The following is a 27,778-nucleotide window of genomic DNA, read 5'->3' as shown; positions in this document are numbered from 1 at the left end:
ATACAAAAGTTAAGTTTTCATCCAGCTGTGGGAAAGCTGTCCAAGAATGGAAATCACAATGTCTCAGGTGATTGGGCAGGTCAGCTGATGATCAAAGGGTCAGCAGTTCAATCCCCACTCCCCACAGTCAACTGATGTTGTGTCCTTGTGCAAGAAACTGCAGCCTCCCTGCCACCAGTGTGGCTCCACTGGGGTGTGAATATGTATGCAGCGCCAGTGATGGTACTGGCAGCCACGCTTCTGTCAGGCCTCTGTATCCACAGGGCAGTAGCAGTGGCGGCTACTGGTCTGTCAGAGAGGGGAAGCTCATTTTCGGCCTACATCATAAAATTGTCTATTTATTCAAAAGTAAATTCTGCCCGTTCCTTTTCAAGAAAATGGTCTGTGACCCTGTCGTACCAAATAGGAGTCTTTTCAAGTGACTTGACCAGTGTCTTCTCAATGGCCAGCAGAGCCGTGGGCGGGACATAATTATCCAATGACCGCCTAGTTTCGAAGCACTGAAAAAAAAACGTTCAAAGCAGCCCCATTGAAGTCAATGGACGCTGGGCTTCAATAGGGAAATGCACTGTGACGCTGCGGGAATGTATGAGAAGGAAATCGAGTCAGCCGACCTGCTATATGTAACTGATTCTGAACAAACTTGTCTTTGAGATGAACGTTTTCTAACGCATTTTTAGTCAATAAAATGTTAATACAATAGTATATATTTGACTATTAATTTTGTGACATTGTAAGGGAAGCCGAGCTTCCCTTGCAGTCTTAAAGAAATCGCCATTGATCGGTAGCATACCCTCACCAAGTATGGATGAGTAGTGAATAAAAAATGAATACACATTAGCTGCGTTCACATGGGCAAAAGTAATCAGAACACCTGATCGAAAGAAAAATGCGTGATGTAAACACGCCATTCGGAATACTCTGCCCCGATCAGACTCGTTCGGATCAAAATTTCTGTCTGATCGAGATAGGTGGGTTATACCGATTGTTGATCCGATCGTTGTGATTCCGATCGTGTGTCACTACTGCTTTGTTTAACCCTTGTGCTATCTTAGATGACCCCACTCTTACATTGACGTGTTCTCCCTACCATGACAAAGGTGAAAAGGTGGAAAGATTTCATGTAATCCATGGACACCAGTGAAGATCACAAATCATTGAAGAAAAAAGGTTCAGAGCACTGTCTAGTGGGTCTAGATGACCACATCCCAATGTTAAAGTGCCTAGGATAGCACAATGGTTACCGTCATGCATAGATGGTGTTTTTGCTCCAGAGAAAGCTTTGGAGCTCAAACAGGACCCACCAGCTTCTCTGCGGAGGCCCAGTGCGAAGCGCAGCTCCGCTCTCGCTCCGCTGGCTCTTCGCCTCTAAACTTCTCTTACACTCCTCACGAGGGGGATGCCGGAGAGGAGCGCTTCATGCCCCGTGACATCTGGACCCTGCGCGGTCCTGGCTAGGGTGCCGGTGGACCGAGCAAACTGTGTCTCTGAGCAGAGCAGCTAGTTTAATAACTTTGTGTTTGAGGGGAAGGGGGGAGGATGGTTTTTTTACGTGTGCTTTTGTTGTTTTGTTACGTGTGGTAGAATTCGGACTGCGATCCGTCCCGCCGCTCTGGGTTAGCGGCTGCCGGATGCAGGAGAACCGTGTGTCCGAGCAGAGCTTGGACCTTCAGCTCACACAGCGGCTTTGGGGCGGTGTGCGAACTTTTCAAAGCGGAATGTTGCTCAGTCCTTAGAAGCTGTTCAAACAATCACATGGATTTGTGTTTCCAGTCGTGTCCGGACAAAATAAAGGCTGATGTTATTCCCACATATTTACGTGCAGCCAAGATGCAGATTGCGGCATTTGCCGCATGGATTTTATGTTCATCAATCAAGGCTAATGTTGTTAGCATGTGTTAGCCTCTCCTGGGAGCTCTGTTCTTCTTCCACAAAAAAAGCACTGACCACAAGGATTAAAAATAAAATGATGAGCAATCTGGCGCTTCATAATATTAATAACATTGATAAAAGCATGCTTGGAAGATCGTCTTGTATATTACCGAGCTGCTGCATAAATGTATATGAGAGCAAGGTTTGTTTACTGTGGGACTCATTTCCTCTCCCGGTATTTTCCACATTACTGCGCATGGCCAAATGATTTATTCCGACCGAAAATGATACCCATGTGAACGTTTGTTGTAATCTGAAAACGTTTTTCTGAGGTGAGATAGCACCTGTGCTCAATAGAGTCTTTATGTTCTTCTAAGGTAGATGATGGAATGTGAAAAGAGGGAAGAGTGCCCAGTCATCCCCACACCAAGACCCCTGCCGCAGCTGGGGACACACGGACACCCCCACGCTCAGATGTGATGTGATCCCCGGCTCTTGGTCTTGCCAGAGAACTCAGGGATCCCTCTCCCTGCGTGGAAATAGGGCCACCGGGCCCAGGAAGCGAGCACCCAAGGGACACGGCCGCCGTTGCCGAGTGCCTGGCACACTCTGCCAGGGATGGGGTAGGGGACAGATGGTTCAGAGGTCCCACCTTCCTTGCATAATGTATGTGTGCTTGTGAGTGTGTGTGTTTATATTTAGAGGGGTCAAGTGTGTGTGTACTGAAGGGTGCATTTCAAACTGGTGGGTAGGACACTAAGAGGTCATCTCCTGGTTGCTGGCAGTGATGTCCAAGCACCCCCCCTACCAAGGGTCCTACATGTCTAAGGTGCAGATAAAATCAGAGGGTTGGTCCCGTTACAATACGGGACTTGGGCGGTGCACCCCCCCCCCATCACCCTAATAAGTGATTATATGAATAAGTATGAGTAAGAAGGTAAGCCGGGGACAGCTGGTAGACTGTCCTCTAGTGGTGAAACAGCCATCCCTAAGCATTGGTCCCAGGTCCTCTCAGCCCAGGGGCACCATCCCCCGAAGCGCCGACCCCCCAGGACCCCCACCCCACACAAAGAGAGAGGGGCCAACCCCCCCCCCCCCCCCCCCCCCCGAAGCAAGCATAGGCGCCCGCCCCCAAGCGCCACCCCTGGGAGAACTCTGGTCAGGCCTCGATGGGACCGAGGCAGCTGATCAGGCAGGCAACCACCAATTGCCTCAGTGGAGACCCCAAACCTCCAATGTCCCGTACTGATAGTAAGCTCCCCCCCAACAAGGCCAGCCAGCCAGCCTACCTACCCCCTTGGCCATGGTAGGTGTTGCCCAGAGCAACCGGGGGCCCCAAGGGGAGTTGCCCCCCCCCCCCCCCCCCCCCCCCCAGAGCCAGGAAAGGAGTGATTCCATCCCAGGTGTAGACGTCCCCCCCTCCCCAGGGCAACCCCCCTCCCTATCACATGCAAAAAGACCACCCCCAAACCCGGCCAGATCCCCACCCAATCTCTCAGCCCCCGCCCGCCCCCAGGCACTGGAACCGACCCACCAACCGACGGAGCCTCCACAGTCCCCCGACGCCCAGGCACCCCACCTCCTAAGTCACACGTGTCAAACTCAAGGCCCGGGGGCCAAATGTGGCCCGCCATGTCATTTTATGTGGCCCCCGAGAGTATAAACATTTTTAATTTCTTGAAATAAAAAATAAAAATTGATGTGTATTTATTCATATCTAGGGGGAATCACACTTGAAATATTGGATTGGGCAACTATACATTAGGATTTAAACACTGTCCATAAAACCTAAATTGAAATTTAAAATGAACCTGTGAAGCATGTTTTTGGACTGGATCAGAAAGACCCTCTTGCTGTGATCCAAAAGTGTTAACCACTACACCACCAAGCAACCTTGTTTCTTCCTCTCTCGAACAATAAAGTTTTGAATTTATTGTAAACACACTGGCCGTTTTGACAATGGAGTGAATGGAGAATGGCTCCCTTTTGAAATCAACCTCTTTTGAAATCAAGCCACATAAAAATCCCAGGGTTGTCATCATCACAGTGTAAATGTGTGTGTGTAAAACCTACCTGCACACATTCTGGTCCCAGTGTCATGTTGAGTCCAGTTGCAGCCATGTAGGTGCTGCCAATAGTCTTAATCTTCTCCACACCACTGAATTTGGGCTTGGACAGCAGCTGCAGGAGGAGGACTGGGTCATCATATGTTACTGATCTTCAAACACTGCCAGGACTTTTCAGCATTGTCCTCTTTGGACAATCCTGAAACAACCACCCAAGTTCTTTACAAAGATTGTTCTTTGTCTGACTAACAGACAATGGCTTACCTCATCAAAGTCTGCAATTATCTCGTTGAGAAGCCTGAGACACTCCAGTCCTTCCTTGTTCACATCAGATTCAGTATAAAATTCTTTGAAATCTGGGATGGAGGCGAACATCACACACACCGACTCGTATGACTGATGATACAGATCCTGATAACAAAAGTGCAAGATCAGAGAAGTGTGTTGAATTGGTCCTTCAGCAGTGAAGATGAAGACAGATAAGTCAGAAATCCATTATCTGAATGCTTCCCTCTCAGTGAGACATTTTCCTGTCATTTCTGGAGTGACACTTTCCCACTCAGCCACAGCTGCAGTTTTAGGTTAGACTAGAAAAGTGCAACAAAAACTGAGCAGACATTTGACCAGATATTTAGTGCAACAAAACTGGTTCAAAATCAAATCAAATCAAACTTTATTTATAAAATAGCGCCTCTAATGCATTTGTGGAGCTCGAAGCGCTTTAACATTAAAACAGAAAACACAATATTACAGTAAAAACCCAACCCACCCTTCACCCTTCCCACTCCCCTCTGTTAAAACATATGACCCATGACCCCCACATACAATGAATAATGACTATATAACTGTAAAAACAAAGAAATAAACAATAAATAAACAAATAAGTATGGCTTGGCTCTGCTGTGAGGAAACAGTATTTGGGAGCCAACTTGGCCAAAGGAGCATCGCCACAGCGCCCACCCAGACTGGGACAACACTGGGGTCCACTTCACAGCCGTGAGGCTGCAAAGTTAAACTCCAGCTGTCCCAGCAAGGGCGACAACCACCGACCAAGCTGGCATGCCCTGGAGGAAAAGATCCCCACAAGAAACACTGGGGCTAACATCATGATAAGATACTAAATTTAAATACATAAGATGTATATAAAAACATAAAATTGAGAATAAGATGCAAAAAATGAAATTAAATACATAAAATAGCCTATACTAAAACTAATAGAATAAATTAGCAGTTCAAATCAACTAAAAGTGAAATAAAAAAGGTGGGTCTTGAGCCTCTTCTTAAAAATCTCTTTCTAAAAAAAGAAATCCCTGAAGACCACTGACTGAAGGAACATTGAAAAGACAGAGTTTAGTTTCCCTAAAAATCCAAGTATTCTCAGTGATCAGAACGGTAGCTGACATTAAAAGAAAATTCATTTATTCATTTTCTTGACCGTTTTTCCCTTTTGGGGTCACGGGGCTGCTGGAGCCTATCCCGGCCACTTGTGGGCAAAGGCAGGGGACAACCTGGACAGGTCGCCAGTCTGTCGCAGGGTAGAACGTCCACAAAGAGTTGCCAATTAACCTATGAAGCATGTTTTTGGACGGTGGGAGGTAGCCGGAGACCCCGGAGAGAACCCACGCATGCACGGAGAGAACATGCAAACTCCATACAGAAAGGTCCCCCGTTGATGTTGTGTTTTTCATGTCCCCCAGCCGGGACTTGAACCGGAGGCCTTCTTGCTGTGAGGCAAGAGCGCTAACCACTGCGCCACCGTGCAGCCATTAAAAGAAAATTGAAATCAAATTCCTCTTCCCTCTACAAATGTAATATTGAAGCAGTTAACAATTGATACATTTTCTTTTGAAACAATTCATTGAATTTAAAAGAACGTCTTTTCTGTTACTTTTTTAGGTAAGACTTTGCAATGTTATAAGCGAAAATGTAACCAGAAATACGTTTAACCCTTGTGCTATCTTAGATGACCCCCCCCCCCCCCTTACATTGACGTGTTCTCCCTACCATGACAAAGGTGGATAAAGGTGGAAAGATTTCATGTAATCCATGGACACCAGTGAAGATCACAAATCATTGAAGAAAAAAGGCTCAGAGCACTGTCTAGTGGGTCTAGATGACCCAACTCCCAAAGTTAATGTGGGGTATTTGGGGTGGGGTGTGTAATTATGTTCAGTTTATTCTGTTTCCAGCTCATTGTTTTCCTGTTTTTTTTTCGTTCCAGTTACTTTTCCTTCCACCTGGCGTCTTATTGGCTACACCTGTGTTCACTTTTGTCATCAGTCCTCCTGTGTATTTAGCCTGTGTGTTTCCTCCACTCTTTACAAGATTGTTTTGTTTGCCTCTAGAGGCTACTGTAACCCCAAGCCTCGAGTATCATTCAATTCAGTGCAGAATTAAAAGACTTTGCTTCTGCATTCCTGCATCCTGCGTTTGTGTCCGCTACAGGATCCTGACAGTTAAAGTGCCAAGGATAGCACAACGGTTAAGTAACAAATTTTGTCAGAACAGTTTTGTTATTTGAAATGGAAAGATAATTTGTTTTGGTGTTTTTACAATGATCTGCAGCTATTATCTGAAAATTGGTATTTAAATTGTATGATTATGCAATAAATCAGCTTTTCTAAGCTAGATTTGTTTTCAAGCTCTCAGTTGGGTCCATAGCTGTAAAGTTCTGACCTCATTTTTCCAGTTTCGCCCCAGAAAGTGTTCGGCAACGTGAGCTGGTAGGACGTTCTCCAGCAGGACCCTGTTGAGATTTTCCATTGTTTCGATCTCCTCACACTCCCTTTTAAACTTGTCTCTCCACAGGAAGTCCAGCCGGCAATAATACTCATTCTGTCAAGAAAGGGACAGTGAGGAGATGTTTACAGACTCTCTAACCGAAGAGAGTTATTGTGAAAGAGTTGAATAGGTTATACTTTTCTGTGGTCATACTCTTTCTGCAAAGGGTGCCTTTTGCAGAAAAAATGGAACACATGAAGAACAACAGTTTGCTAGAAAAACTTCCTATCAACTCCTCTGACAAATCGCCAGCCTCTTGGGCCTCATAGGCATTCTAAATAGGGTAGTCATGTGTTGCTTTATACTTTCTACAACAAGCTGAACTGTATTGGTTAAAATAAATAAAAAGTAGGTGGAACAATTTTGCACAGAAAGATTTCTTTTAAAAATATCTTATGATGTGTGCTGCTTATGTATGTTTATCACAGGGTTTTCTAAAGCTTTATGTGTCACAGCTTTGGACACCAGCTTCTGCCATGCAAACAGTCTTCCATTTAGTTTAACTGCAACAGATAACTTGTTTTGCAGAGGTTACATAAACCTACTTTCTCACAGAAAAAAAGAATCTTAATTGTCTGTGTGCATTTAGATGCACAACTTTATGAATCCTCCACATATCGAGAAAGTAGGTCAGAAGAAAGTGGATCACGTTCCAGATGCAGCTTAGAAAACAACTCTGTGAATACGTTTTTCTCCACTGAGCATCTGTTAAAGGAAAATGAATCAGGGATGCCGTTTCCTCTAACCTGCTTCATGCTCTCTTACTAGATTACTGGGAAAGGCTTGCTAGTCCTCACAATCAGGATTTGTAGTGCATATTTCTTGGCTGACTAAAAATAAGTAATGTAACTGTCAGAGGGTTTACCTTTATCCTAACTGTAATGCATGATTTATTTTATTTTCTGTGTGCTGTGATTTTGTTGCTGTGCTTGTATAATTTTATTGTAAATATTGAGGACTATACAGAAGGAAAAAAGGACTAATTGGAAACTCCCTCCCTAATGTCATGCGATTGGCTGTTTGGCGTCATGCACTCTTCTAAAAGTCAGAGGGCAGGCAAGAGAAAACAGGAAAAACTCCCCGACGAGGAAGAATTCGAGCCGGAGAAGAAGGAAGCGCACTGGGAGCCAGCTGGTCTGCGCAGAGGCGAGTTTCACCACTGGGACCGGGAGAGGACGTGATGCGGTCGGGACAAATGCGCGGTGTGGGAGGAACTGTTTCAACGCCATAACGCAGCTAAGTCAAGGAACGTGAACACGGTCGAACTTGGAGAGAGTGTGGCCAACACTGTTATGGTGCTGGGAATAAGGACCTCTGTTTACTCCTGCAGCGGCGTAGGAGCAAAGGCTTCAGCGAGAAGATGCGCTGCAGCTCCCTGAACTGGTCATTCCTCTCATCAGATCCCTTCATTGGGCAGGATGTTTGTTATGAACTTGACCAGTCGGTCCACTTGTGTTTTTTTACTTTTATACTGATTTTATTAATCTTTTATTTTTATTTTGAATTGTTGATTCAACTGTATTTTTAACTATTTTACTCTGGTTGACTTTTAACTACTTTTTAACATTTTTTTTTAGATGTGGATTGTTGACGTGATTGTATTTATTCATTTGGGTCTGCATAAAGTCTTGCTAAATCTTATTTTTTGTGGCATCGTAATTTCTGAACACTTGGTATCACTGTGAACCTGACATTCTTTTTGGCGTTGTTGGCAGGATACCAAACTATTTAGAAATGGATGCCAGTCAGCCTGGTTCGAGTTCGGCAATTACTGCACAGTTTGTTATGCCGTGGTTTATGGGGGCAGCCCTAATACCAAAATTCGATGGGGAGACGACCAAATTTGAACAATGGAGGTGTCAGGTGGAGGCCATGTTGAGAGCCCAAGGACTCAGCCCACAGCAACAGGCGGACTTTGTCTTGGGAGCCCTGGAGGGCAACGCAAAGCGGGAACTTAATTTTCTCAGCGAGGAGGAAAAAGACACAGGAAAGAAAGTCATTGATTCATTGCAATCCCTATATGCTCGGCCTGCCACTAAAGCACAGCTACGGACAAAGTTTTTTAACTGCAAACAAAAAACAGATGAAACAGTTGATGCTTTTATCTTACGTCTCCGGGAACTCTTTCGCAGATGGCAGGAGCGTGACAGAGAGGGGACTGAAGGGGAGGAGGACCTACTGCTTGATCAGCTTATGGTGGGGTTGAAAACGGGCTTCATAAAACAAGAACTGAGCCGACAGATGCGACGACATGACGGTATGACTTTCAAAGCTGTGTGTAAAGAAGCCCAGGCCCTAACAAAAGAACTACAGGAGGGCGAGGAGGCTGCTTTGTCCAATAGAGTCACCTATATTCCTCAGAACAAGGATGCCGTTGATCCAGAACATCTCAAGAACCAGATAAAGGCCGGACTGAAAGAGGAACTGTTGGGGGAGATAAAAACAGGAATAAAAGAACAACTGAAAGAGCTCTCAGCCGACCTTATAGCAGAGATAAGAAACCAGTTATCCGACCATTAGCAGCCCACTTTGACCTCTTCATCTAACCGGGCAAGACTGGGAAGCCACACCCCCACCATTTCTTACCAGTGGAATTCAGAGGGGAGACCCATATGCCGGGGTTGTGGAGTGGTCGGGCATGTGCAGCGTCGCTGCACCCGCAGATCATCACAGTCTCAGGGTTTTTAACTCCCCCTACAGCTGAGGGCCAAGCAGTAGGGGCGGTGACTCTGGAACAGGAGCCCAGATCACAGGCTGCCTCAATGCCAGAGGCTTCTGTGCAGCTAGAGCATAGATCCGCCCTGATTGGGGAATGCCCTAACGTTCTGCTTAAAATAAATCACCAGCCTATTCCCTTCATCCTGGATACAGGGTCCCAGGTCACAATGCTTAGTCAGAGCTTATTTGATAAACACCTGAAGGGTACGGGAGTGACTAGTGCAGATACTCTGCCTTGGCTGACCCTACGAGCCGCTAACGGACTGAAAATTCCCTACAGAGGCTACACTATTGTGGACTGTGTTGTAGGGAGTATTGAGGTAACGGGAAAAGGTATTATAGTTGTGGATGATGAATGCCTCGGCTCAGAGAAAGGCATCCTAGGTATGAACATTATTAAACCTGTTTGGTCCACTCTCACACAGGGGAGCCACCCAGGACTACAGGCATTCAAAACCACCTTGACTTCGGTGGAAGGGGAGGCTTGGTCCAAAGCGTTTGCAGAATGCCACCGAGTCATCACAGAAGCTCCGACACCATTGTATAAAGGAGTTGCAAAGTTGCCTCAACAGTCATCTGTCATCATTCCACCACAAGCTGAGATGGTCCTGTGGATGCAGGTAACCAACAGCCCAGTCACTTTGCCCTGTACTGTGGTTGTGGAGCCTTTTCCAGACAGTGACACAGAATGGCGTATTGGACGAACTTTGGCTTCAGTGGTTGGTGGACGCATCCCTTGTAAAGTTTGCAATCCTAACCCATACCCTGTTGAAATACCACAGCGCCAGCCTCTGGCCCAAGTGACTGAGGTGGAAACTTCTGAAATACCTGGTGAACAAGAACTAGTGCTTAACGCTGTGGGCCCGGATGTGGTGGAGGTGGCAGTGAGATGTGTGGGTGTTGTGGATAATGAAGGAGATGACGTACATCCTGTCTTTGCCTTACAGGGAGATGGTCTCACTCCGGACCAGCAGAAGGAAATGACTAGTCTCCTGCATAAATGGAGGAGAGTTTTCTCTCGACATGATGAGGACTTTGGCAGAACGGGAGCTGTGAAACATCAGATACCCACCGGCTCTGCACCCCCCAGTCGTGAGCGGTATCGCCCCGTACCCCCCAGCTTATACCAAGAGCTACAGGCACTCCTAAAGAACATGTTGGGGAGTGGAGTGGTGAGGGAAAGCTCTAGTCCGTGGGCGGCACCAATCGTGCTGGTGAAGAAGAAAGATGGAAGCTGGAGATTTTGTGTTGACTACAGGAGATTGAATGCACTCACCCATAAGGACGCCTATCCTCTACCTCGCATTGAGGAGTCCCTGACAGGACTGAAGGCAGCTAAATGGTACTCCACGTTGGATTTGGCCAGCGGATACTGGCAAGTGGAGATGGACCCTGCCGACAGGGAGAAGACAGCGTTTACCACGCCGTTTGGCCTATATGAATTTGAGCGGATGCCGTTTGGCTTGTGCAATGCTCCAGCAACCTTCCAGTGGCTAATGCAACGATGCTTGGGTAATTTGGTCAATGACTCCCTCTTGATTTACTTGGATGATGTTGTCGTTTTCTCCCCAGATTTCAGTACCCATGTCAAACACCTGGAGGAGGTGTTTGAGAAATTGGATCAACATGGCTTAAAGCTCCAGCCCAGGAAATGCAACTTGTTCCAGCGCAAGGTGACCTACCTGGGACACGTCATTAGTGAAGGGGGAGTAGCCACTGACCCCACTAAGACGATGGCAGTAAGAGAATGGCCAATGCCCCAGACTGTGAGGCAAGTGAGATCTTTCCTGTGTCTTGCTGGCTATTATAGAAGGTTTATACCTCACTTTTCCAAAATTGCAACACCTCTAAACATGCTGACCCATGGTACCTCGGTGAAGAAATCCACTCCAGTAACTTGGACTGAGCTGTGCCAGCAAGCTTTTGACGAACTAAAGCGGGCCCTGTTGAATGCTCCTGTTTTGGCTTAGGCTGATTTCTCCCAGCCTTTCAGGTTGTATACAGATGCAAGTTTTGAGGGCTTGGGCGCAGTACTGGCTCAGATTCAAGATGGGAAGGAGAGAGTCATTGCATATGCCAGCAGAAGCCTTCATCCCACAGAGCGCAATGACCAGAATTATAGCTCATTCAAGCTCGAGCTGCTGACTTTTAAGTGGGCAGTAACCGAGAAATTTAAGGATTACTTGTATGGCTCTGAATTTACCATCTTTACAGATAACAACCCACTTGTGCACTTGGAAACGGCCCGGTTGGGAGCAGCAGAGCAACGTCGGGTGGCCCAGCTTGCAAACTTCAGGTACACTATTAAATACCGTCCTGGTATACAAAATAAAAATGCGGATGCACTTTCTAGGCTCCCGGAGCAGAAGCCAGATTCATATGCATGGGTGGTGCGAGCAGATGAAGAGTCCTGGCAGGAGCGACAGGTCATGGACCAGGATCTGTCACAGCTCCGTGACCAGAAGGAACAGAGACTCCCCAGGCCTAATGTGCGTGACGATACCTCCCTGTATTTGAAAGGATTAATAAAAGAATGGGACAAGATCTTTCTAAAGGAAGGTGTCCTGGGGAGAGATTGGAAGGAGCCAGGTTCAGGACTTACCATCTTCCAAGTACTCGTCCCCAAAAAGGAGACGAGGGATGTATGGAGGACTTATCATGAAGAAATGGGCCACCCGAGCAATGAAAGGACCTACATGGCCATCCGACAACGCTGTTACTGGCCAGGGATGTTATGGGATATTGGGATCTGGACAGATTCCTGTACCCAGTGTATCATTAATAAAGCTGGACCATCTGGGAGGGCGCCACTCCACCCTATCTGCACATCATACCCATTCGAGGTCGTTGGTGTGGATTACCTCTCCCTGGGACGTCCAAGTGACAGGTACCAATATATCCTGGTAATCACAGACCTGTTCTCAAAGTACGCTATTGCAGTGCCCACCAAGGACCAGTCCGCGGATGTTACGGTGCGGGCCTTATATAACCACCTGATCCATACCTTTGGTTGCCCGGAGCGCATCTTAACAGACCGTGGTGCCGCCTTTGAGTCTTCACTAATGAGCCAACTGTGTCAGCTCTATGGGTGTCAAAAGAGCCGTACCACAGCGTACCACCCACAAGGTAATGGAGCTTGTGAGAGGTTCAACCAGACGCTGATAAGACTGCTAGGCTCCTATGCTGAGATGCAGTAACCAGAGTGGCACAGCAAATTGTCTGCTTTGGTTCAAGCATACAATAATACAGTCCACAGCACTACTGGGATGACTCCACATTTTGTTGTGTTTGGAAGGCACGCTAGATTACCAGTAGATTGGACAACTGGCTTCCATCCTACTGTTGAGAGGAACACTTTGGAAGGTTGGGTGAAGCAGCATCATCGTGCCCTTAGTCAGGCATATCAGGCTACCAAACAACAGTCTGAACAAAGAAGAGAACAGGACCAGACTCGCTACAACCGAAAAGCAAAATTGCAGCCCTTGCTCCCAGGAGAGCGTGTCTTGATCCGTAACTTCCGCTGGAGGGCCAGGGGGAAGCTAGCGCCAAGGTGGACCCCAGAGCCATTTGTTGTGGTGAACCAACTAAGAGAAGATCACCCAGTATACCTTGTTCGCCCAGAGGGTAATGGGCCAGGAGGAGGTAAGGAGGCACCCACACGCACAATTCACCGTAAAAATCTGCGTTTGTGCCCTGTTGACATGGTGCAGGAAAATCAGAGGCGTCAGGAGTCGGAGAGGCCAGTGATGCAGCCGGACAATCTGCCACCTCCTACCTTGTGGCTTCCCAGGCTGGTGCTTAGTCAAAGAGCACCTGAAGACAAAGATGGACACCAGGCTGAAATGCCACAGCAGGCTAGACCACCTGACCCTCCAGAAAATTCAGCAGTTTATGAGGGGGCTCTAGTGCGCCGTTCCAAGTGCCCCAATATTGGTATGCCTCCTGTAAGGTACCGTGAGTAATTGGCCGAGACGACCAATGTTAAAGTTGGGAGGGAAAATGTCAGAGGGTTTACCTTTATCCTAACTGTAATGAATGATTTATTTTCTTTTCTGTGTGCTGTGATTTTGTTGCTGTGCTTGTATAATTTTATTGTAAATATTGAGGACTATACAGAAGGAAAAAAGGACTAATTGGAAACTCCCTCCCTAATGTCATGCGATTGGCTGTTTGGCGTCATGCACTCTTTTAAAAGCCAGAGGGCAGGCAAGAGAAAACAGGAAAAACTCCCCGACGAGGAAGAATTCGAGCCGGAGAAGAGGGAAGCGCACTGGGAGCCAGCTGGTCTGCGCAGAAACAAGTTTCACCACTGGGACCGGGAGAGGACGTGATGCGGTCGGGACAAATGCGCGGTGTGGGAGGAACTGTTTCAACGCCATAACGCAGCTAAGTCAAGGAACGTGAACACGGTCGAACTTGGAGAGAGTGTGGCCAACACTGTTATGGTGCTGGGAATAAGGACCTCTGTTTACTCCTGCAGCGGCGTAGGAGCAAAGGCTTCAGCGAGAAGATGCGCTGCAGCTCCCTGAACTGGTCATTCCTCTCATCAGATCCCTTCATTGGGCAGGATGTTTGTTATGAACTTGACCAGTCGGTCCACTTGTGTTTTTTTACTTTTTATACTGATTTTATTAATCTTTTATTTTTATTTTGAATTGTGGATTCAACTGTATTTTTAACTATTTTACTCTGGTTGACTTTTAACTACTTTTTAACATTTTTTTAGATGTAGATTGTTGACGTGATTGTATTTATTCATTTGGGTCTGCATAAAGTCTTGCTAAATCTTATTTTTTGTGGCATCGTAATTTCTGAACACTTGGTATCACTGTGAACCTGACATAACCATCTCAGTACTAAAGTACGAGTTGATGGGCTGCCCGGAAAATTCGGTTCCCAGAACTGATCATGCAGTTTTCTGCTTTGGCATTTAAACAAACAACAAGCAGATGAAGGAGCTTAATATTCTAAAATGAGTACAAAGCAAAGCAAACCTTCCCTGCTTCAATTGTGACCCAGAATCAAAACTGCTCAAGGGATTTCTTGGAGCCAAGCAAGGCTCTCAAGGGAGTCCCTTTTTTTGGCATCTTTGTCCAAAGTATCTGCTTTGGGGTCAGAAATGATAAATGGTACTCCAAGGAAGATGAAACATCTTTAATCAAATCTGGGCTGACTGAGTGAGGTCACATGCACACATGCAGGGGAAGATCTGAACAAATGTGATCATCTTATGCAGAGCCGGATCTTCCAACACTGCAGCACTTTGAAAATAAATTAATTTCAAATCCACAGGCAGAGAATCGCTGGAAAATAACAATATCACTCCTATCAGGAAATCTTTTAAGAGCTGAATGACCCAATGGCATGTTCAAACCTGGAGTGAGTGGAGGAATTAAATTTCATATTTCACTTTACACTGTAAGGTCACTTATGCCCAAAGTGGGAGGGTGTGTGGAGATCCACTTACCTGCCTGGCTAACACCAGGAGAGTGATGAAAAAGATAAACAGAGACATCGAACCCATGGTCTTCAGGTCCTTTAGCACTCCCGGTCTGAACACAGAGAAAATACATTTACTAACACAGATGGGAAGAGCTAACACCAATGTTCTGGAAGGAGATGGATGAATGACTGTTTAGATGAATGAACAAATGAATGAATGAACGAATGAATGAATGACTGTTTGGATGAATGAACAAATGAATGAATGAACGAATGAATGACTGAATGAATGTATAAATAGACAAAAGGAATGGATGGAAAATATGGAGCCATAGATTGATGGGAGAATATTTTTCTGCCTACCACACATTCAGAAGCTCTGTGTCATGTAAAATGGCTCAATGATTTTAGGACCTGTCTCCTCTATGCCAGCTTTACTTTTATTTAATTATTCTGATTAATGCAAACCCCAATCAACCAGCTGTTTGACCTGCATCAATCACAGCTTAAGTGGTAATTTTCTCCATTTGAATTCAGATGGTAAATGACATCTACTTCTATAGCATCTTTACTTCCTTCTTAGAATTTCCAAGGCGCTTTACAGTCACAGTCCCATTCACTCACTTTACAGCTCAACACTGATGCCAAGCTGTAACCGCCAGGAGCAATGTAGGGTTCAGTGTCTTGCCCAAGAACACTAGACTTGGGTGGGACAGAGGTGAACAGCTCTACCACTGCACCACGGCAGAGGTGGAGGTAAGACAGAGACAAAAATTGTTCTCCAACAGTCACCTCTGATCATTGATTCTTTTGTTCCATCTGTGCAGTTCAGCCTTTCAGAACCTCAGTAGTATGTTTGACTCAGCAGTGGTTCCTCTAGTCAAGAGGAAGACCAAAGAGGAGGTTTATGGATGCAGTCAATAAAGACATGAAGGTAGCTGGTGTTAAAGGAGAGGATGCAGAAGACTGGGTTAGATGGAGGAAGCTGATTTGCTGTGGTGATCTCTGAAGGGAAAAAGCCAAAGAAAAAAAAATTTCTTTCAAAGCGCTTCCATGGTAAAAGTTCTCATATCTCAGAGTTTTTGAGACTCCACAAAGCTTATTGGGATCTTCGATGGTGAGGTCAAATTTTTTGGTTGAGGGTTAGCAAAAGCTGCCCAAATCCTCTGCCTGTGTCCTAAGTGACTGAGCCAAGGCTTTTAAAAATGCACCTGAAAACCTTTTTAATTTAAGCAGGTTTTTAACTAAACATGTTTTTTATAAGATTTCAAACCTTTATGATTATTCCATCTTTAAAACCAATTTTATTTCATTTTTTATCCTGTCATAAGCAGTTGTGATCAGTATTGTTAAGCACTTTGGCCTGGTAATTTGAAACTTTGGATCAGGATCAGCAAACATACAAGGATTTGGTTCTGAAGGACCCAAAGGATGAGAGAATATCACACGGGAAAAGGTGGAGCTTTCCTCACAACAAGAAAGAGTCTGCACAACTTTTGTGACAAAACATGAATATTCTTGGTCTACAATGATCATTTTAAGATTTGACTAAGTGATTCATGATTCTTTTCATAAGTATTTATCGTGAGAATGCAACTTCTGTAAGCGACACAAAAAACAAACTTTACGGAGCTTCTGCTCAATCGACCTGGCTTCATTCATCAGGAAATTCGCTTTTTTTTAACATACTTAATGTTTAAACATCACTTTGATTCTACTCTGTTTCTCTGTTAATGCATTTCTGTGTGGTTCAAAGATGTCACCATCTGACAGACACTTTTGATTGTTTTATGGTTGTAGGTGTAGAGCCTATGAAGACAAGTGGAGCATGAGAGACCTGCTGCTCTGGACATGTTGCTCTGGATCTGCAGAAGTCTGCATGTTTGTTTCCACATATTTTAAACCTTGTGCTATCCTAGGCACTTTAACATTGGGAGTTGGGTCATCTAGACCCACTAGACAGTGCTCTGAACCTTTTTTCTTCAATGATTTGTGATCTTCACTGGTGTCCATGGATTACATGAAATCTTTCCACCTTTATCCACCTTTGTCATGGTAGGGAGAACACGTCATTGTAAGGGTGGGGTCATAGGATAGCACAAGGATTAAGTGACTAGCCCATATCTGTGTTTGAATGTATGAGTTTCTACTGTGCTCTAATGTGTTTGAGAGGAATTGTATTTTATTTGCAAAGCATGTTCATTTTTTAAACACTGAAATGTCTACAAAGGTTTGATTCCTGCCTTGCCCACCCATATGTCGAAGTGTCCTTGGGACATACACTGAACCCCACATTGCCTCTGGTGGAAGGTTGGCACCACTGTTCAGCAGCAGAGCCGCCATCAGTGTGTGAATGTGTGAATGGGAAGGTGACTGTAATACTTTGGGCCTTAAAGGCCAAAGGGCCTTCCTCATTTACCATTTAAATAAAGTTTGGCCTCAAATACAAAAGGGGTTTATTCATATATAAATGTACTATGTCAGAAGATTTATAATCCCCTGTTGAAAACAGTAAAATCTGTCCAACTCAAGATGCCTACGCCTTTGATTAATTCGTTCAGCTGCTGGACAGGAAGATTTAAAAGAGAATGCATCCGAGTGTCAGAGAGCATCTGTTAAGGTTCCTTCCGACATGTATTTCTCCTGCAAGCTCACTCCTGCAGAGAAAAGTTATGACAGTGAACAGAGAGCTGCTGGCTGTCAAATTATCTGTGGAGGAGTGGGGCCATTTTTTGGAGTGGGCTGGGCAACTATGTCTTGTGTGGACAGACCACAAGAACTTGGAATATATTTGGTTTGCCAATCAATTAATCCCACGTCAAGCTAGATGGGCCTTGTTTTTCGACAGGTTTAACTTCCCTCCATCTCATATAGTAAGGGCAGCAAAAACACTAAACCAGATGCCATCACCAGTCCCAGTGGGAGGAAAGTAGCCTTTGAGGCGCAGCAATGAACTAGAAACTGTTACAAGCAAGAAAATAAGAGTGACTTCAAATGTAGATCCAACAGATTTCCTTCCTATTTTGCCTTTCATAACTATCGTTGTTTCTGTGACTGAGTAGAAAAGTAGCGCAGTTATCGTGCAGTAAGACAAAGGCCGAATTCAAATTCTTCCCCTAACTCTCCGGCTTCTCCCTAACCCTCCAATTGAAGGGGCATTTGAAGGGATAGGGGTGTGACAAATTGTTTTTTTTGGTGTAGAGCGAAAGAGGCTTGGGGGGCTTGGGGGGTAGGGCAGAATTTGGATTTGGCCAAAGAAAGGAAACTGCTTTTTGTTCCACTGGGTGCTCTGAAAACTTTTGGCATGACAGATTTTTTTTCTTTTTTCATTACCTGTCAGTCAAATGTGAAAAACAAGTTCAGCCCTGGTGACACAAACTGCAGTATCTTATCATCATCCTTTTCTTCCAGGAACACACTTGACTGTCAGTCTTTGGGGGGACTCTGGCTCCTCAGGATCAGTCCACAAAAACCATCTCATTACTTAGTCTAATAGGCTGTGTTTGAGTGAAACGCCAAGTTACAAGGCAAGTGAAAGATGGAGGGATTTGCATGCTTCCCTTCACTGAGACTATTCTTCTTTTAGGGCCTTGTGTAGGCATGTTTTATATAAAAGAACAATTGTTACCTGTCCAGTTTATCTGTAGGGTACATAGCTTTGCTAAATCCATCCAGCAGGGAGGTATGTGTCTGGAGGATGATAACGTTGTAGATTACCACGGCAACCAGCATCACCACCATCTTCAGCTCGTAGTTAATTCTCAGAAATACAGAGCACGACACCAGACCCAGAATACAGGAATAGATGAAGTACTGTAAAAAAAAAAAAGACAAAATCAATAGGTAATGTGGTGGTTAAGCAGATGGGGTCTTTGCTTTGTGTGCAGATTTTCACTTGAATGGCAAATTCTAGGTTTGATATGGCGTTTCATCTCTGCCATAAAGTGAAAGGGTGTAAAGACAACTAAACGGGCATATTCAGGAACTGAATATGAGGAACCTTACAACCGTGCAGGCGTAATTCTACCCGAGCGACACGCATTTTAAAAACTGCACCGCTGCAATCCTAACTGAGCTGTGATCCCGCACGGTCAGTTCATCTTTGCGCCCCCACCAGGATTTACGCTCAGTGTTAAGGGGGCGTTCTTGTCACTTGGGGGGCGGTATTCAGGGGTGTGTTTGTCATTTGGAGGCAGTAATCTTTCTGGTTGATCTTATTGCCCGAATTTGCTGGTCAAATCCCGCGAGGCGGGACTTTCATTTTTCAGAGCGGGGGGGGGGGGGGGGGGGGGGGGGGGGGGGTTTAACAGGTGGCGCTTGAGCTGCATGCGGCTCTCTGCCTTTTATCATACTTTTAGGTACAGTACTTCCACAACCATAGGGTGAAAGTCTTACATTTTCTCCAAAATGCACAGAGCGGCCCTAATGTGTTGTTGTTGTGTGACTTCGGTAAAGAGGAGGGAACAGCATGAGAACGGTACTGAAAGAGGTGAGGACGTGAAAGAAGACCCCCCCCCCCCCCCCCCCCATAGTACAAAGGTGCAATCTTCACAGATTCGGACTTACTGCTTCAATAACTCTTCTGATAAACGTTCAAATGTGTAAGCAAGTATCTCAATCCTTTTGTATTAACACAGAAAGTGAACTACAAATGCATTTCTAAAGAATTAAGTTCATTTTTATTGCCTTTTAATCAGAACTGTTTGCTTCAAGCAGTGAATGCAGAGAGCAGCGATCCGGCTGCCAAGGGACCGTCAACAAAGTGTGTACTCTGTGAAACACCATTCTGTAAAAATCAATAAACTTTTAAAAAGCGAATACATGTTTATATTTATATGAACTAGTAATGAAGACTCGTCAGCATAGTCGTGCTACATTATTATTATTATGCTAAATTTTGTGAGAAAGTCAATCTCTATTTTATTTTATTGCATAGAATAGAATAGAATAGAATAGAATGGCTTTATTGTCACTATACACATGTACAACTCGCATCACACGCGGATACAGTGAAATTAAAGCTGCTCACTATTCAGTGCAAACATGCATGAAAAAGTAATCTCCCAAAATAATAATATTAATAAAATAAAATAATTTCACAAAATGAAGAGCACAATTTACAAGTACAATTTACAAAAGTACAAAGACAGGTAGTTAAAACAAAAAAAAAACAAAAAACCAGCTATGCCCATGATGGCAGAGATATATTGCACTTAATAAATTGCACATGATGAGATGGTGTTGACATGATCAGGTGCGCATAGTGAGAGAGAGAAACATGGGGGTGGAGCTGTCAGTGTCAGTGCATGTGTGAGTTCAGGATGGTTATGGCTTTGGGGAAAAAACTGTTTATAAGGCAGTTTGTCTTTGATCTGATGCACCTGTAGCGCCTTCCTGAGGGCAACAGGTCAAACAGTCCAGAGCCAGGGTGGGAACTGTCTTTTATGATCTTCCCAGCTCTGCTAAGACAGCGGGAGGAGTAGATGTCCAACAGTGAGGGGACGGTGGAGCTGATGATCCTCTGAGCCGCTTTGACTACTCTCTGCAGTCTCTCCCTGTCTGCCATGGTGCAGCTGCTGTACCACACTGTAATGCAGTACGTCAGAAGCCTTTCAATGGTACGGTAGAAGGATGTCAGCAGGCTGCGGTCCAGATTGTGCTTTCTGAGGACCTGCAGAAAGTGGAGTCTCTGCTGGGCCTTCTTGATGACCTCTGTGATGTTTTCTGTCCAGGAGATGTTGTTGGAGAATACGACTCCCAGAAACCGGAAGGTGTGGACCCTCTCAACATGCTCTCCGTTGATGTATAGGGGAGCTGAGTCGGTGCTGTGCCTCCTGAAGTCCACCATGATTCCCTTGGTGTTATGAGCTAAGTTCTTGTCTGAACACCAAGTTACCAGCTTCAGGACCTCCTCCCTGTAGGCTGCCTCGTTTCCCTTCGAACGAGACATCGTGAAGTTTGCTGATGACACCATCAGCAAACTTCACGATGAGGTTGCTGTCGTGCTGCGGACTGCAGTCGTGGGGGTAGAGGCAGTACAGGAGTGGGCTCAGCACACAGCCCTGTGGGGAGCCAGTGCTCAGTGTGCGTGTGTGGGAGAGGTGGGGGCCCAGCCTCACAGCCTGGGGCCGGTCAGTGAGGAAGTCCTTTATCCAGGCACATGTGAGGGGGGGCAGGCCTATAGTGTCCAGTTTTCTGATTAGTATGTCAGGGATGATTGTATTGAAGGCAGAGCTATAGTCCACAAAGAGCATCCGGACATAGCTCTGCTGCTCCTCCAGGTGGCTCAGCAGCATGCAGGGCTAAGGCGATGGCATCCTCTGTATATCGGTTTTTGCGGTATGCAAACTGGTGGGGGCCGAGGTCTGGGGGGAGGTGATCGTGATGTGCCGGAGGACCAGTCTCTTGAAGCGCTTCATGATAATAGGAGTGAGGGCCACCAGACGGTAGTCGTTGAGGCTGGAGATGGGAGATTTCTTGGGCACTGGGATGATAGATTTCAGGCAGGAGGGTATCACTGCCTGGGCCAGAAGAGGTTGAAGATCTCTTTGAAGATGGGTGGGAGCTGAGGAGCACATGCTCTGAGCACTTTGCCAGGAACCCCATCTGGGCCAGCTACCTTTCTGGGGTTCACTATTAGGAGCGGCTTCCTGACGTCGTCCTCAGTCACAGTGAGTGGCGTGATTGGAAAAGTGGAGCTGGCTGGGATTGGGGGTGGGGGTGGGGCGGCAGAGTTCTGTTGATTTGGAGCTTCAAAGCGTGCAAAGTAGTTATTCAGCTCCTCTGCTAGCGCTGCACTCAGATGGTCTGTAGTTACTTGATATCCCCTGTAGTTGGTGATGTCATGTATGCCCTTCCACACCTCCCGCGTGTTGTTGCTAGACAGATGGGACTCGATGGTCCTCCTGTGGTCCATCTTAGCCTTTTTAACCCCCTTTCTCAGGTCAGCTCGGGCAGCTCTGTAGAGAGCTCTGTCGCCTGACCGGAAGGCAGCGTCACAGGCTTTGAGGAGTTTGCGGACTTGCGTGGTCATCCAGTGTTTCTGGTTAGAGAAAAACCCGGATGCTTTTGTCTACAGTCACATTTCTGATGCAGAACTTGATGTAATCCAGCACCGTGCTCGTGTGTGTTTCCAGCTCCCGGTGTTGAAACATATTCCAGTCCGTCTGCTCAAAACAGTCTTGTAGTATGCTAAGTGCATCATCAGGCCAGGTCGTTATAGTTTTTGTGATGGGCCTCCCACTACGTCTGAGGGTGGTGTAGGCTGGGGGTAGCAGGAGGGAGAAGTGGTCTGATGGGGAGGGGGATGGCTCTGTATGCATGTTTGATGTTGGTATAGACATGATCCAGAGTGTTTTCACCCCTCGGGGCACACTTAACATGCTGGTAAAAATTTGGCAGTACAGTTTTCAGATTAGCCCTGTTGAAGTCTCCTGCAATAACATGAACACCGTCAGGGTGGGCTCGTTGATGTTCATTTATGATGTTCAGCAGGAGAGAGAGGGCCTTGTTTGTGTTTGCGTCGGGTTGAATGTACACCCCCATAACAAGCACAACGGTAAACTCTCTCGGTAGAAAGAAAGGCCGGCATCTAACGGTCATGTTCTCGAGGTCAGGAGAGCAGAAATTTTGTCCCATTGTTACACCAGTTCTCGTGTATGTAGATGCAAAACCCCCCTCCTCTGCTCTTACCAGAGTCTTTTGTTCTGTCCCCAGAAGAGTGCGGCCTGCTAGCTGCATGCTAACGTCGGGTATCCCCGGGTGTAGCCATCTCTCGGCAATGATCATTACGCAGCAGTCGCGCACGTAACGGTTGTTAGCGAGTTGTAGTTGTAAATAATAGTTTTTAAAATATAGTGCATATAGTTAATAATAATAGTTTTTAAAATATAGTGCATACGATTTTTAAAATTTAATAGAGATACGAATCATAACATATGTGCACAATCCTTTGCTGCTCTTACTGGGACGCAGCGCCGGCGAGTTACGCCACACTTCTGGTCTGTAGGACTGAAGCTGGGGCTGACGTGTCTACCTGCACTTTGCTTTGGAGCCGTGCAGCAATGAGACAGACTCTGACAATGACGAAAGGGAAGCTGGCATGTTTAAAATTTAGCCCAGCTGTTTATTTCAGACACAGAAGATGAGGACTTTGATGGACTTTTTGGTGCTGATTGATGACTGAAAAAATAAAAAATAAAGCACAACCAACTCAGTTTTGCACTCACTGCCTTTTTAAACACACACTAGCATGCATGTTTTAGCGGTATGTGTTAACGTCAAATACAGAAAAAAACACCCAGAACTGAAACTGCGCTGTTTAATCCAGGGCTGTTGTATTGTAAGGAGAGGAGTGTGTTATTGGAAATAATATGGCTTTTATTGCGTGTTTGTGTGCGTGTCTGACAGGTCAGTGCGTGGTGTGGCTCTTTGACTATCACAGTTAGAAATGTCTGCTCAAACCTGTTCGCCACCCCTGGCCACTTGTTTCCCACCCCTGTTTGTGTTAGAGGCTTTAGAAAAAAACGCCGGATGAAACGGGGATTAAAACGTTAACCATCGACCCAAGACCAAGGTCAGAAAGTACAGCAGGTTTTTTTGTGCTGTAAGTTCTTCTCATGTGAAAATCACTGCATTTGTTACCATTTTAATCATTTTAATCCACGTTACAGCCACTATTTCTTTTCTATTAAAGCCCCAAAATAAAAGTCCCGCCCCGCTGCTTCGCAATACTTGACATGCAAATTTTGGCCAATCAGATCAACCGGAAAGGTTCCTGCCCCCAAGTGACAAAGACACCCCCTTAACACTGAGCGTAAATCCTGGTGAGGGCGCAAAGAGGAACTGACCGTGCGGGATCACGGCTCAGTTCCTCTGCAGCGGTGCAGTTTTTAAAATGCGTGTCGCTCGGGTAGAATTACGCCTGCACGGTTGTAAGGTTCCTCACTCAGTTCCTGAATACGCCTGTTTAGTTGTCTTTACGCCCTTTCACTTTTTGGCAGAGATGAAACGCCATAGTTTGGTGTTTGGAAATGTTGTATGTTACAGAGTTAATGCTGCTGAATATGGTTTTGAGGAAAACTCAATCCTTGTAAACCTTGGGAAGTCCACAAATAGAAGGAGAGGGTTCCCAGGGTACAGACAGTGATATGTTCCACTATCCATTGCCGGATCTTTAGAAGCTATAAGCAGGCAATCCATTTTCTTTTATAGCTTCTGCTGGGATCTTTTTTTAGTTTTTCACAAGTATGTTGATCACCAAAGGAGTAAGAAAATTCTGTCATGGTGTTCCACCGTGTTTACATCAACCTAGCATCTCTTGTAAACTTGCTGTTCACGTGCCTTTAACCCTTGTGCTATCCTAGGCACGTTAACGTTGGGAGTTGGGTCATTTAGACCCACTAGACAGAGCTCTGAACCTTTTTTCTTCAATGATTTGTGATCTTCACTGGTCTCCATGGATTACATGAAATCTTTCCACCTTTATCCACCTTTGTCATGGTAGGGAGAACATGTCAATGTAAGGGGTGGGTCATCTAAGATAGCACAAGGGTTAAAGGGACTATGTCAGCCCTGTTGCTCCTAACAGTGGGATGGAGACGTAAACTTGTTTGGATGAGATAAACCCAAAGTGGATTAAATATTTTGCCACTTGTCATTTTCCCGCACCATCTTCAGGATTTCTTCCTCAAATTGTGTAAAAATGTGGATGATGGCACAGTCTTCCAATTTTGTTGTTCAAGAGAAAAAGAGCTTTAGCTCCAACAAAAAGATGAGATGAAAACTAAAAGTAAGACATACAAAATATAATCCAGTAAAAATAATGATAAAGAAACAATTGGAGAACATCTGAATTCATCAGGAAGCTGCTTCCATCTGTGAGCAGCTGAAACAGCTTCACTCTGTTTGGTTCTGACTCGGTTCCATCAGATTTCAGCAGGGCTCTTCATGGTATGTGTTGTTTTTGGGTCCCATGCATTAAGTGATTCCTAAACTGGCGGCAAAGCTTTACAATGGATAGTAGACTAAACTGGTATCCAGTATTAGAACATGACAAACACAGAGATATGATCAGTTGTCTTGGTTCCAAACTTTGGCATCAGCAAGGTTCTGAATGGGCTGCGGCTTTTTGAAGACTACTGCAGGAAATGAAGGCATGAACCTGTTTCTCTGAACATGATCATGATACTGGGTCAATTTCACTGCAATGGAAAAAAGTTGATTCAGCTTGATATAAGGTTGAAACTCTCACTGAGACTGTTCCCATATTTCATTTGAATTATTTAAGTCTTAGCATTATACCAGTTTTTATGAGTACTTGCAAATAGCCAAAAGTTTTTTATTTGTGGTCCCTGCAATACTTACAGGAAGGTAAAACTTATTTTGAGTTTCTTCTTCTGTCTGATTAAACAGACTGTCATTGGTTCGATTCATAGGTGACACAGTTGGCATGCTGGGCTCTACTTGAAGATCTTCCACAAAAAACTGACAAAAAAGAGGGCAGAAGATAAAAAAGGCGATAAATGAATGTTAGAATGATATGCAATGGATTCTAAAAACTTTTTTATGTTTTGATACTGAGACAAGCAGAAAAGTCAACTGCTGAAGGAAATAGTTTGCAGAACATTTACAATAACTTCTCGGTTCCTCTTAAACTTCAACATTTTAACCATTGAAATGACCAGTATGATAAATGCCTTTTATGATTTTTTCTAAGATATTAGCTCAAATTAATTTTACAATCAACAATTTGGATTGAAAAAAATAAAAAGCTCCAAAAGCTAATCTACCAAATACATTCATCAACGTTTGCTGATGACCTAAAATATGTGGATTTAAATAACTACAAATGACAAGTTACACCCAAGTTTACTGTGAAGTTAGCATATTAAGTACAAACAAGCAGCAAGACATTAAATACAAAATGTCAACAATTACAGGATGTGGTTATGTAAGTGCGTTGGTGGTTGTCAATAATTTAGCACATACATGACCTTTTAATCCTTGAAGTTTTATCTGTATCAATGTCCCAAAGGATAAGCCTTGAGAGGACAAAGAGCAGCACCCCATACTCCATGTTAATTCATCAATACATTCGTTACATACAGATGACAGTACAGGACATGTAGAATAGGGATATACGAGTCATGGCCTCTTCAGTGCAAACAAGGAAAAAGAGGCTTTGAGTTCTTACCATGTTAAAGACAGCCATCATCAGAGTGAGCGCTGTAGTCATTATGGTGAGCACCAATCGAAGCCAGGGGTTGTTTGTGACAATGATATGGGTAGAAGAAGGAAACCATGGAATGGGGCAGGAGGAGCCCTTTCCTCTCTGCTGTGGAGACGAAGAGGGACTGACTGAATGAAAGGGTTGAATTAAACCAAAAATTAATAAATGAATTAATGAACCAAAAATTGTTATGTTAACCATCATTATTTTAAAGAGAAAGTGTAGATTTATTGAACTTGCTCATTTTGTTATTTTGTCATTTTGGATGCTGTTAATGTCCTTTTTCTTTTTATTTGACCCAAGGACTGAATGCTGAACAAACACTGAAAAAAAGGAATATTTGAGCAACTAAAGTCAGGAAAACTAAACCTCTGCATTACTATAATTTAATCTGGTAGAAATAAAAGCACGCATCATCACTTCTGGGCTGGCAAGAGAGAGAAACATATTCTGGCAATATTTTTGACTTGGAAAAATTCTGTTTTTGTTACATGATCTCTCTTTTGTCTTAGGAACCAATCAGAACTCTGTTTTGTCCTAGTTGAGCAGTAAGAAGTTCTCTGCTATCCTGACTTAATGTCTAAAATACAGTTTAAAATAATGTTTACTGTTTCTTCGTTATCAGGATGTAAAGATGTGTCATCAGCGTAGCTAGGAAAACAAACACCATGCCTCCTGATGATGCCCCAGTGGTAGCATATACTGTATAGATTAAAAAATAGACGGTCTAAGATTTAACCTTGGGGGACCCCACAATTGATTTTGTAGACCTCTGAGGAACATGTATCCATACTTTCATAAAATATTTGATCAGTGACATAGGAGTAAAACCAGTTAAGAAGTGTACCACAGATCCAGACGTGCCAGCCTGGTAAGTAGAATGTTGTGATCTACTGTATCGAATGTCGCGCTCAGATCCAGTAACACCAGGAACTGAGAGTTTCTGAGAGTCCAGCCAGTCCGTATAATTGTGGTATAGATCTCCTTCCAGGGTGCCAACCACTGAAGGGCCACATTTATCACCTGTCACCTTCTGAACGTGCAGGAGAGTCTGCAGGCTGACATTATCGTCCCTCTTCTTCTCCAGCAGGAGAGTGGTTTTTCTTTCTTGGCAAATGTGACGGGGTACTGCGCCCCCACTTGACTACAGAGGATTGAACAATATCTTTGTGGGTAATACCTACCCCATCCCTCTGTTCCAGATTGCTTCTGATCTTGTTAAAGGTGCCAAGCTCTTCACCAAGCTAGACCATTTGGTGCGCATAAGGGAGGGGTGAGAGTGAAAATCTGCTTTCAACACACCTAACGGACACTTTTAGTGCTTTGTCATGACTTTTGGACTTACAAATGCACCCGCAGAGTTTAAGTGTTTATTTATTTCAGTTTCAATTCAGTTTTATTTATATAGCCCAATATTACAACACCGTTGTCTCAACAGGCTTCACTAGTGCTTGCACTAAACATAAAATAATTTATAAAATACAATATCTTTTTTTTTTTTTTTTTTTAACTTGTCCTATCCAACAGCTAGGCAAACAGATGAGAGCTGAGGGCCTCTTGTGTTGGACATATTTTATTTTAACAAGAGGGGTTATTCATCTTCAGACAAACCAAAGGTATGTCTGAATAAACCCCTTTTGTAATTGAGGCCAAACTTTATTAATTTCAA

General features: G+C 44.7%; 2 protein-coding genes across 5 annotated transcripts in view; one reads left to right on the top strand and one right to left on the bottom strand.

Moving 5' to 3' along the window:
• Positions 1-14,124, top strand: part of LOC111948248 — a 44,553-nt gene extending 30,429 nt beyond the window's left edge. The window contains exon 2 of the mRNA XM_023960305.1: positions 8,852-14,124. Within this exon, the coding sequence (XP_023816073.1) occupies positions 9,332-11,407 (2,076 nt within the window). The 5' untranslated portion in view covers positions 8,852-9,331 and the 3' untranslated portion in view covers positions 11,408-14,124. The remainder of the gene's footprint in view (positions 1-8,851) is intronic.
• Positions 1-27,778, bottom strand: part of LOC101159207 (adenylate cyclase type 2) — a 106,782-nt gene that overhangs the window by 2,315 nt on the left and 76,689 nt on the right. For 3 of the 4 annotated variants that reach the window (XM_023960298.1, XM_023960299.1, XM_023960301.1), the window contains 7 exons: positions 26,074-26,214; positions 25,245-25,364; positions 18,508-18,692; positions 14,905-14,989; positions 6,615-6,773; positions 4,203-4,349; positions 3,946-4,053 (listed from right to left, as the gene is read on the bottom strand). In XM_023960298.1, coding sequence (XP_023816066.1) covers positions 3,946-4,053; positions 4,203-4,349; positions 6,615-6,773; positions 14,905-14,989; positions 18,508-18,692; positions 25,245-25,364; positions 26,074-26,214 — 945 coding nt within the window. The remainder of the gene's footprint in view (positions 1-3,945; positions 4,054-4,202; positions 4,350-6,614; positions 6,774-14,904; positions 14,990-18,507; positions 18,693-25,244; positions 25,365-26,073; positions 26,215-27,778) is intronic. The other variant, XM_023960300.1, reaches the window with a different exon arrangement.

This window comes from Oryzias latipes, chromosome 11 (assembly GCF_002234675.1).
Source record: "Oryzias latipes chromosome 11, ASM223467v1".
Taxonomy (NCBI): Eukaryota; Metazoa; Chordata; class Actinopteri; order Beloniformes; family Adrianichthyidae; genus Oryzias; species Oryzias latipes.
The sequence above is the reverse complement of the archived record's forward strand: the minus strand, read 5'-3'. Positions and strand labels throughout refer to the sequence as shown.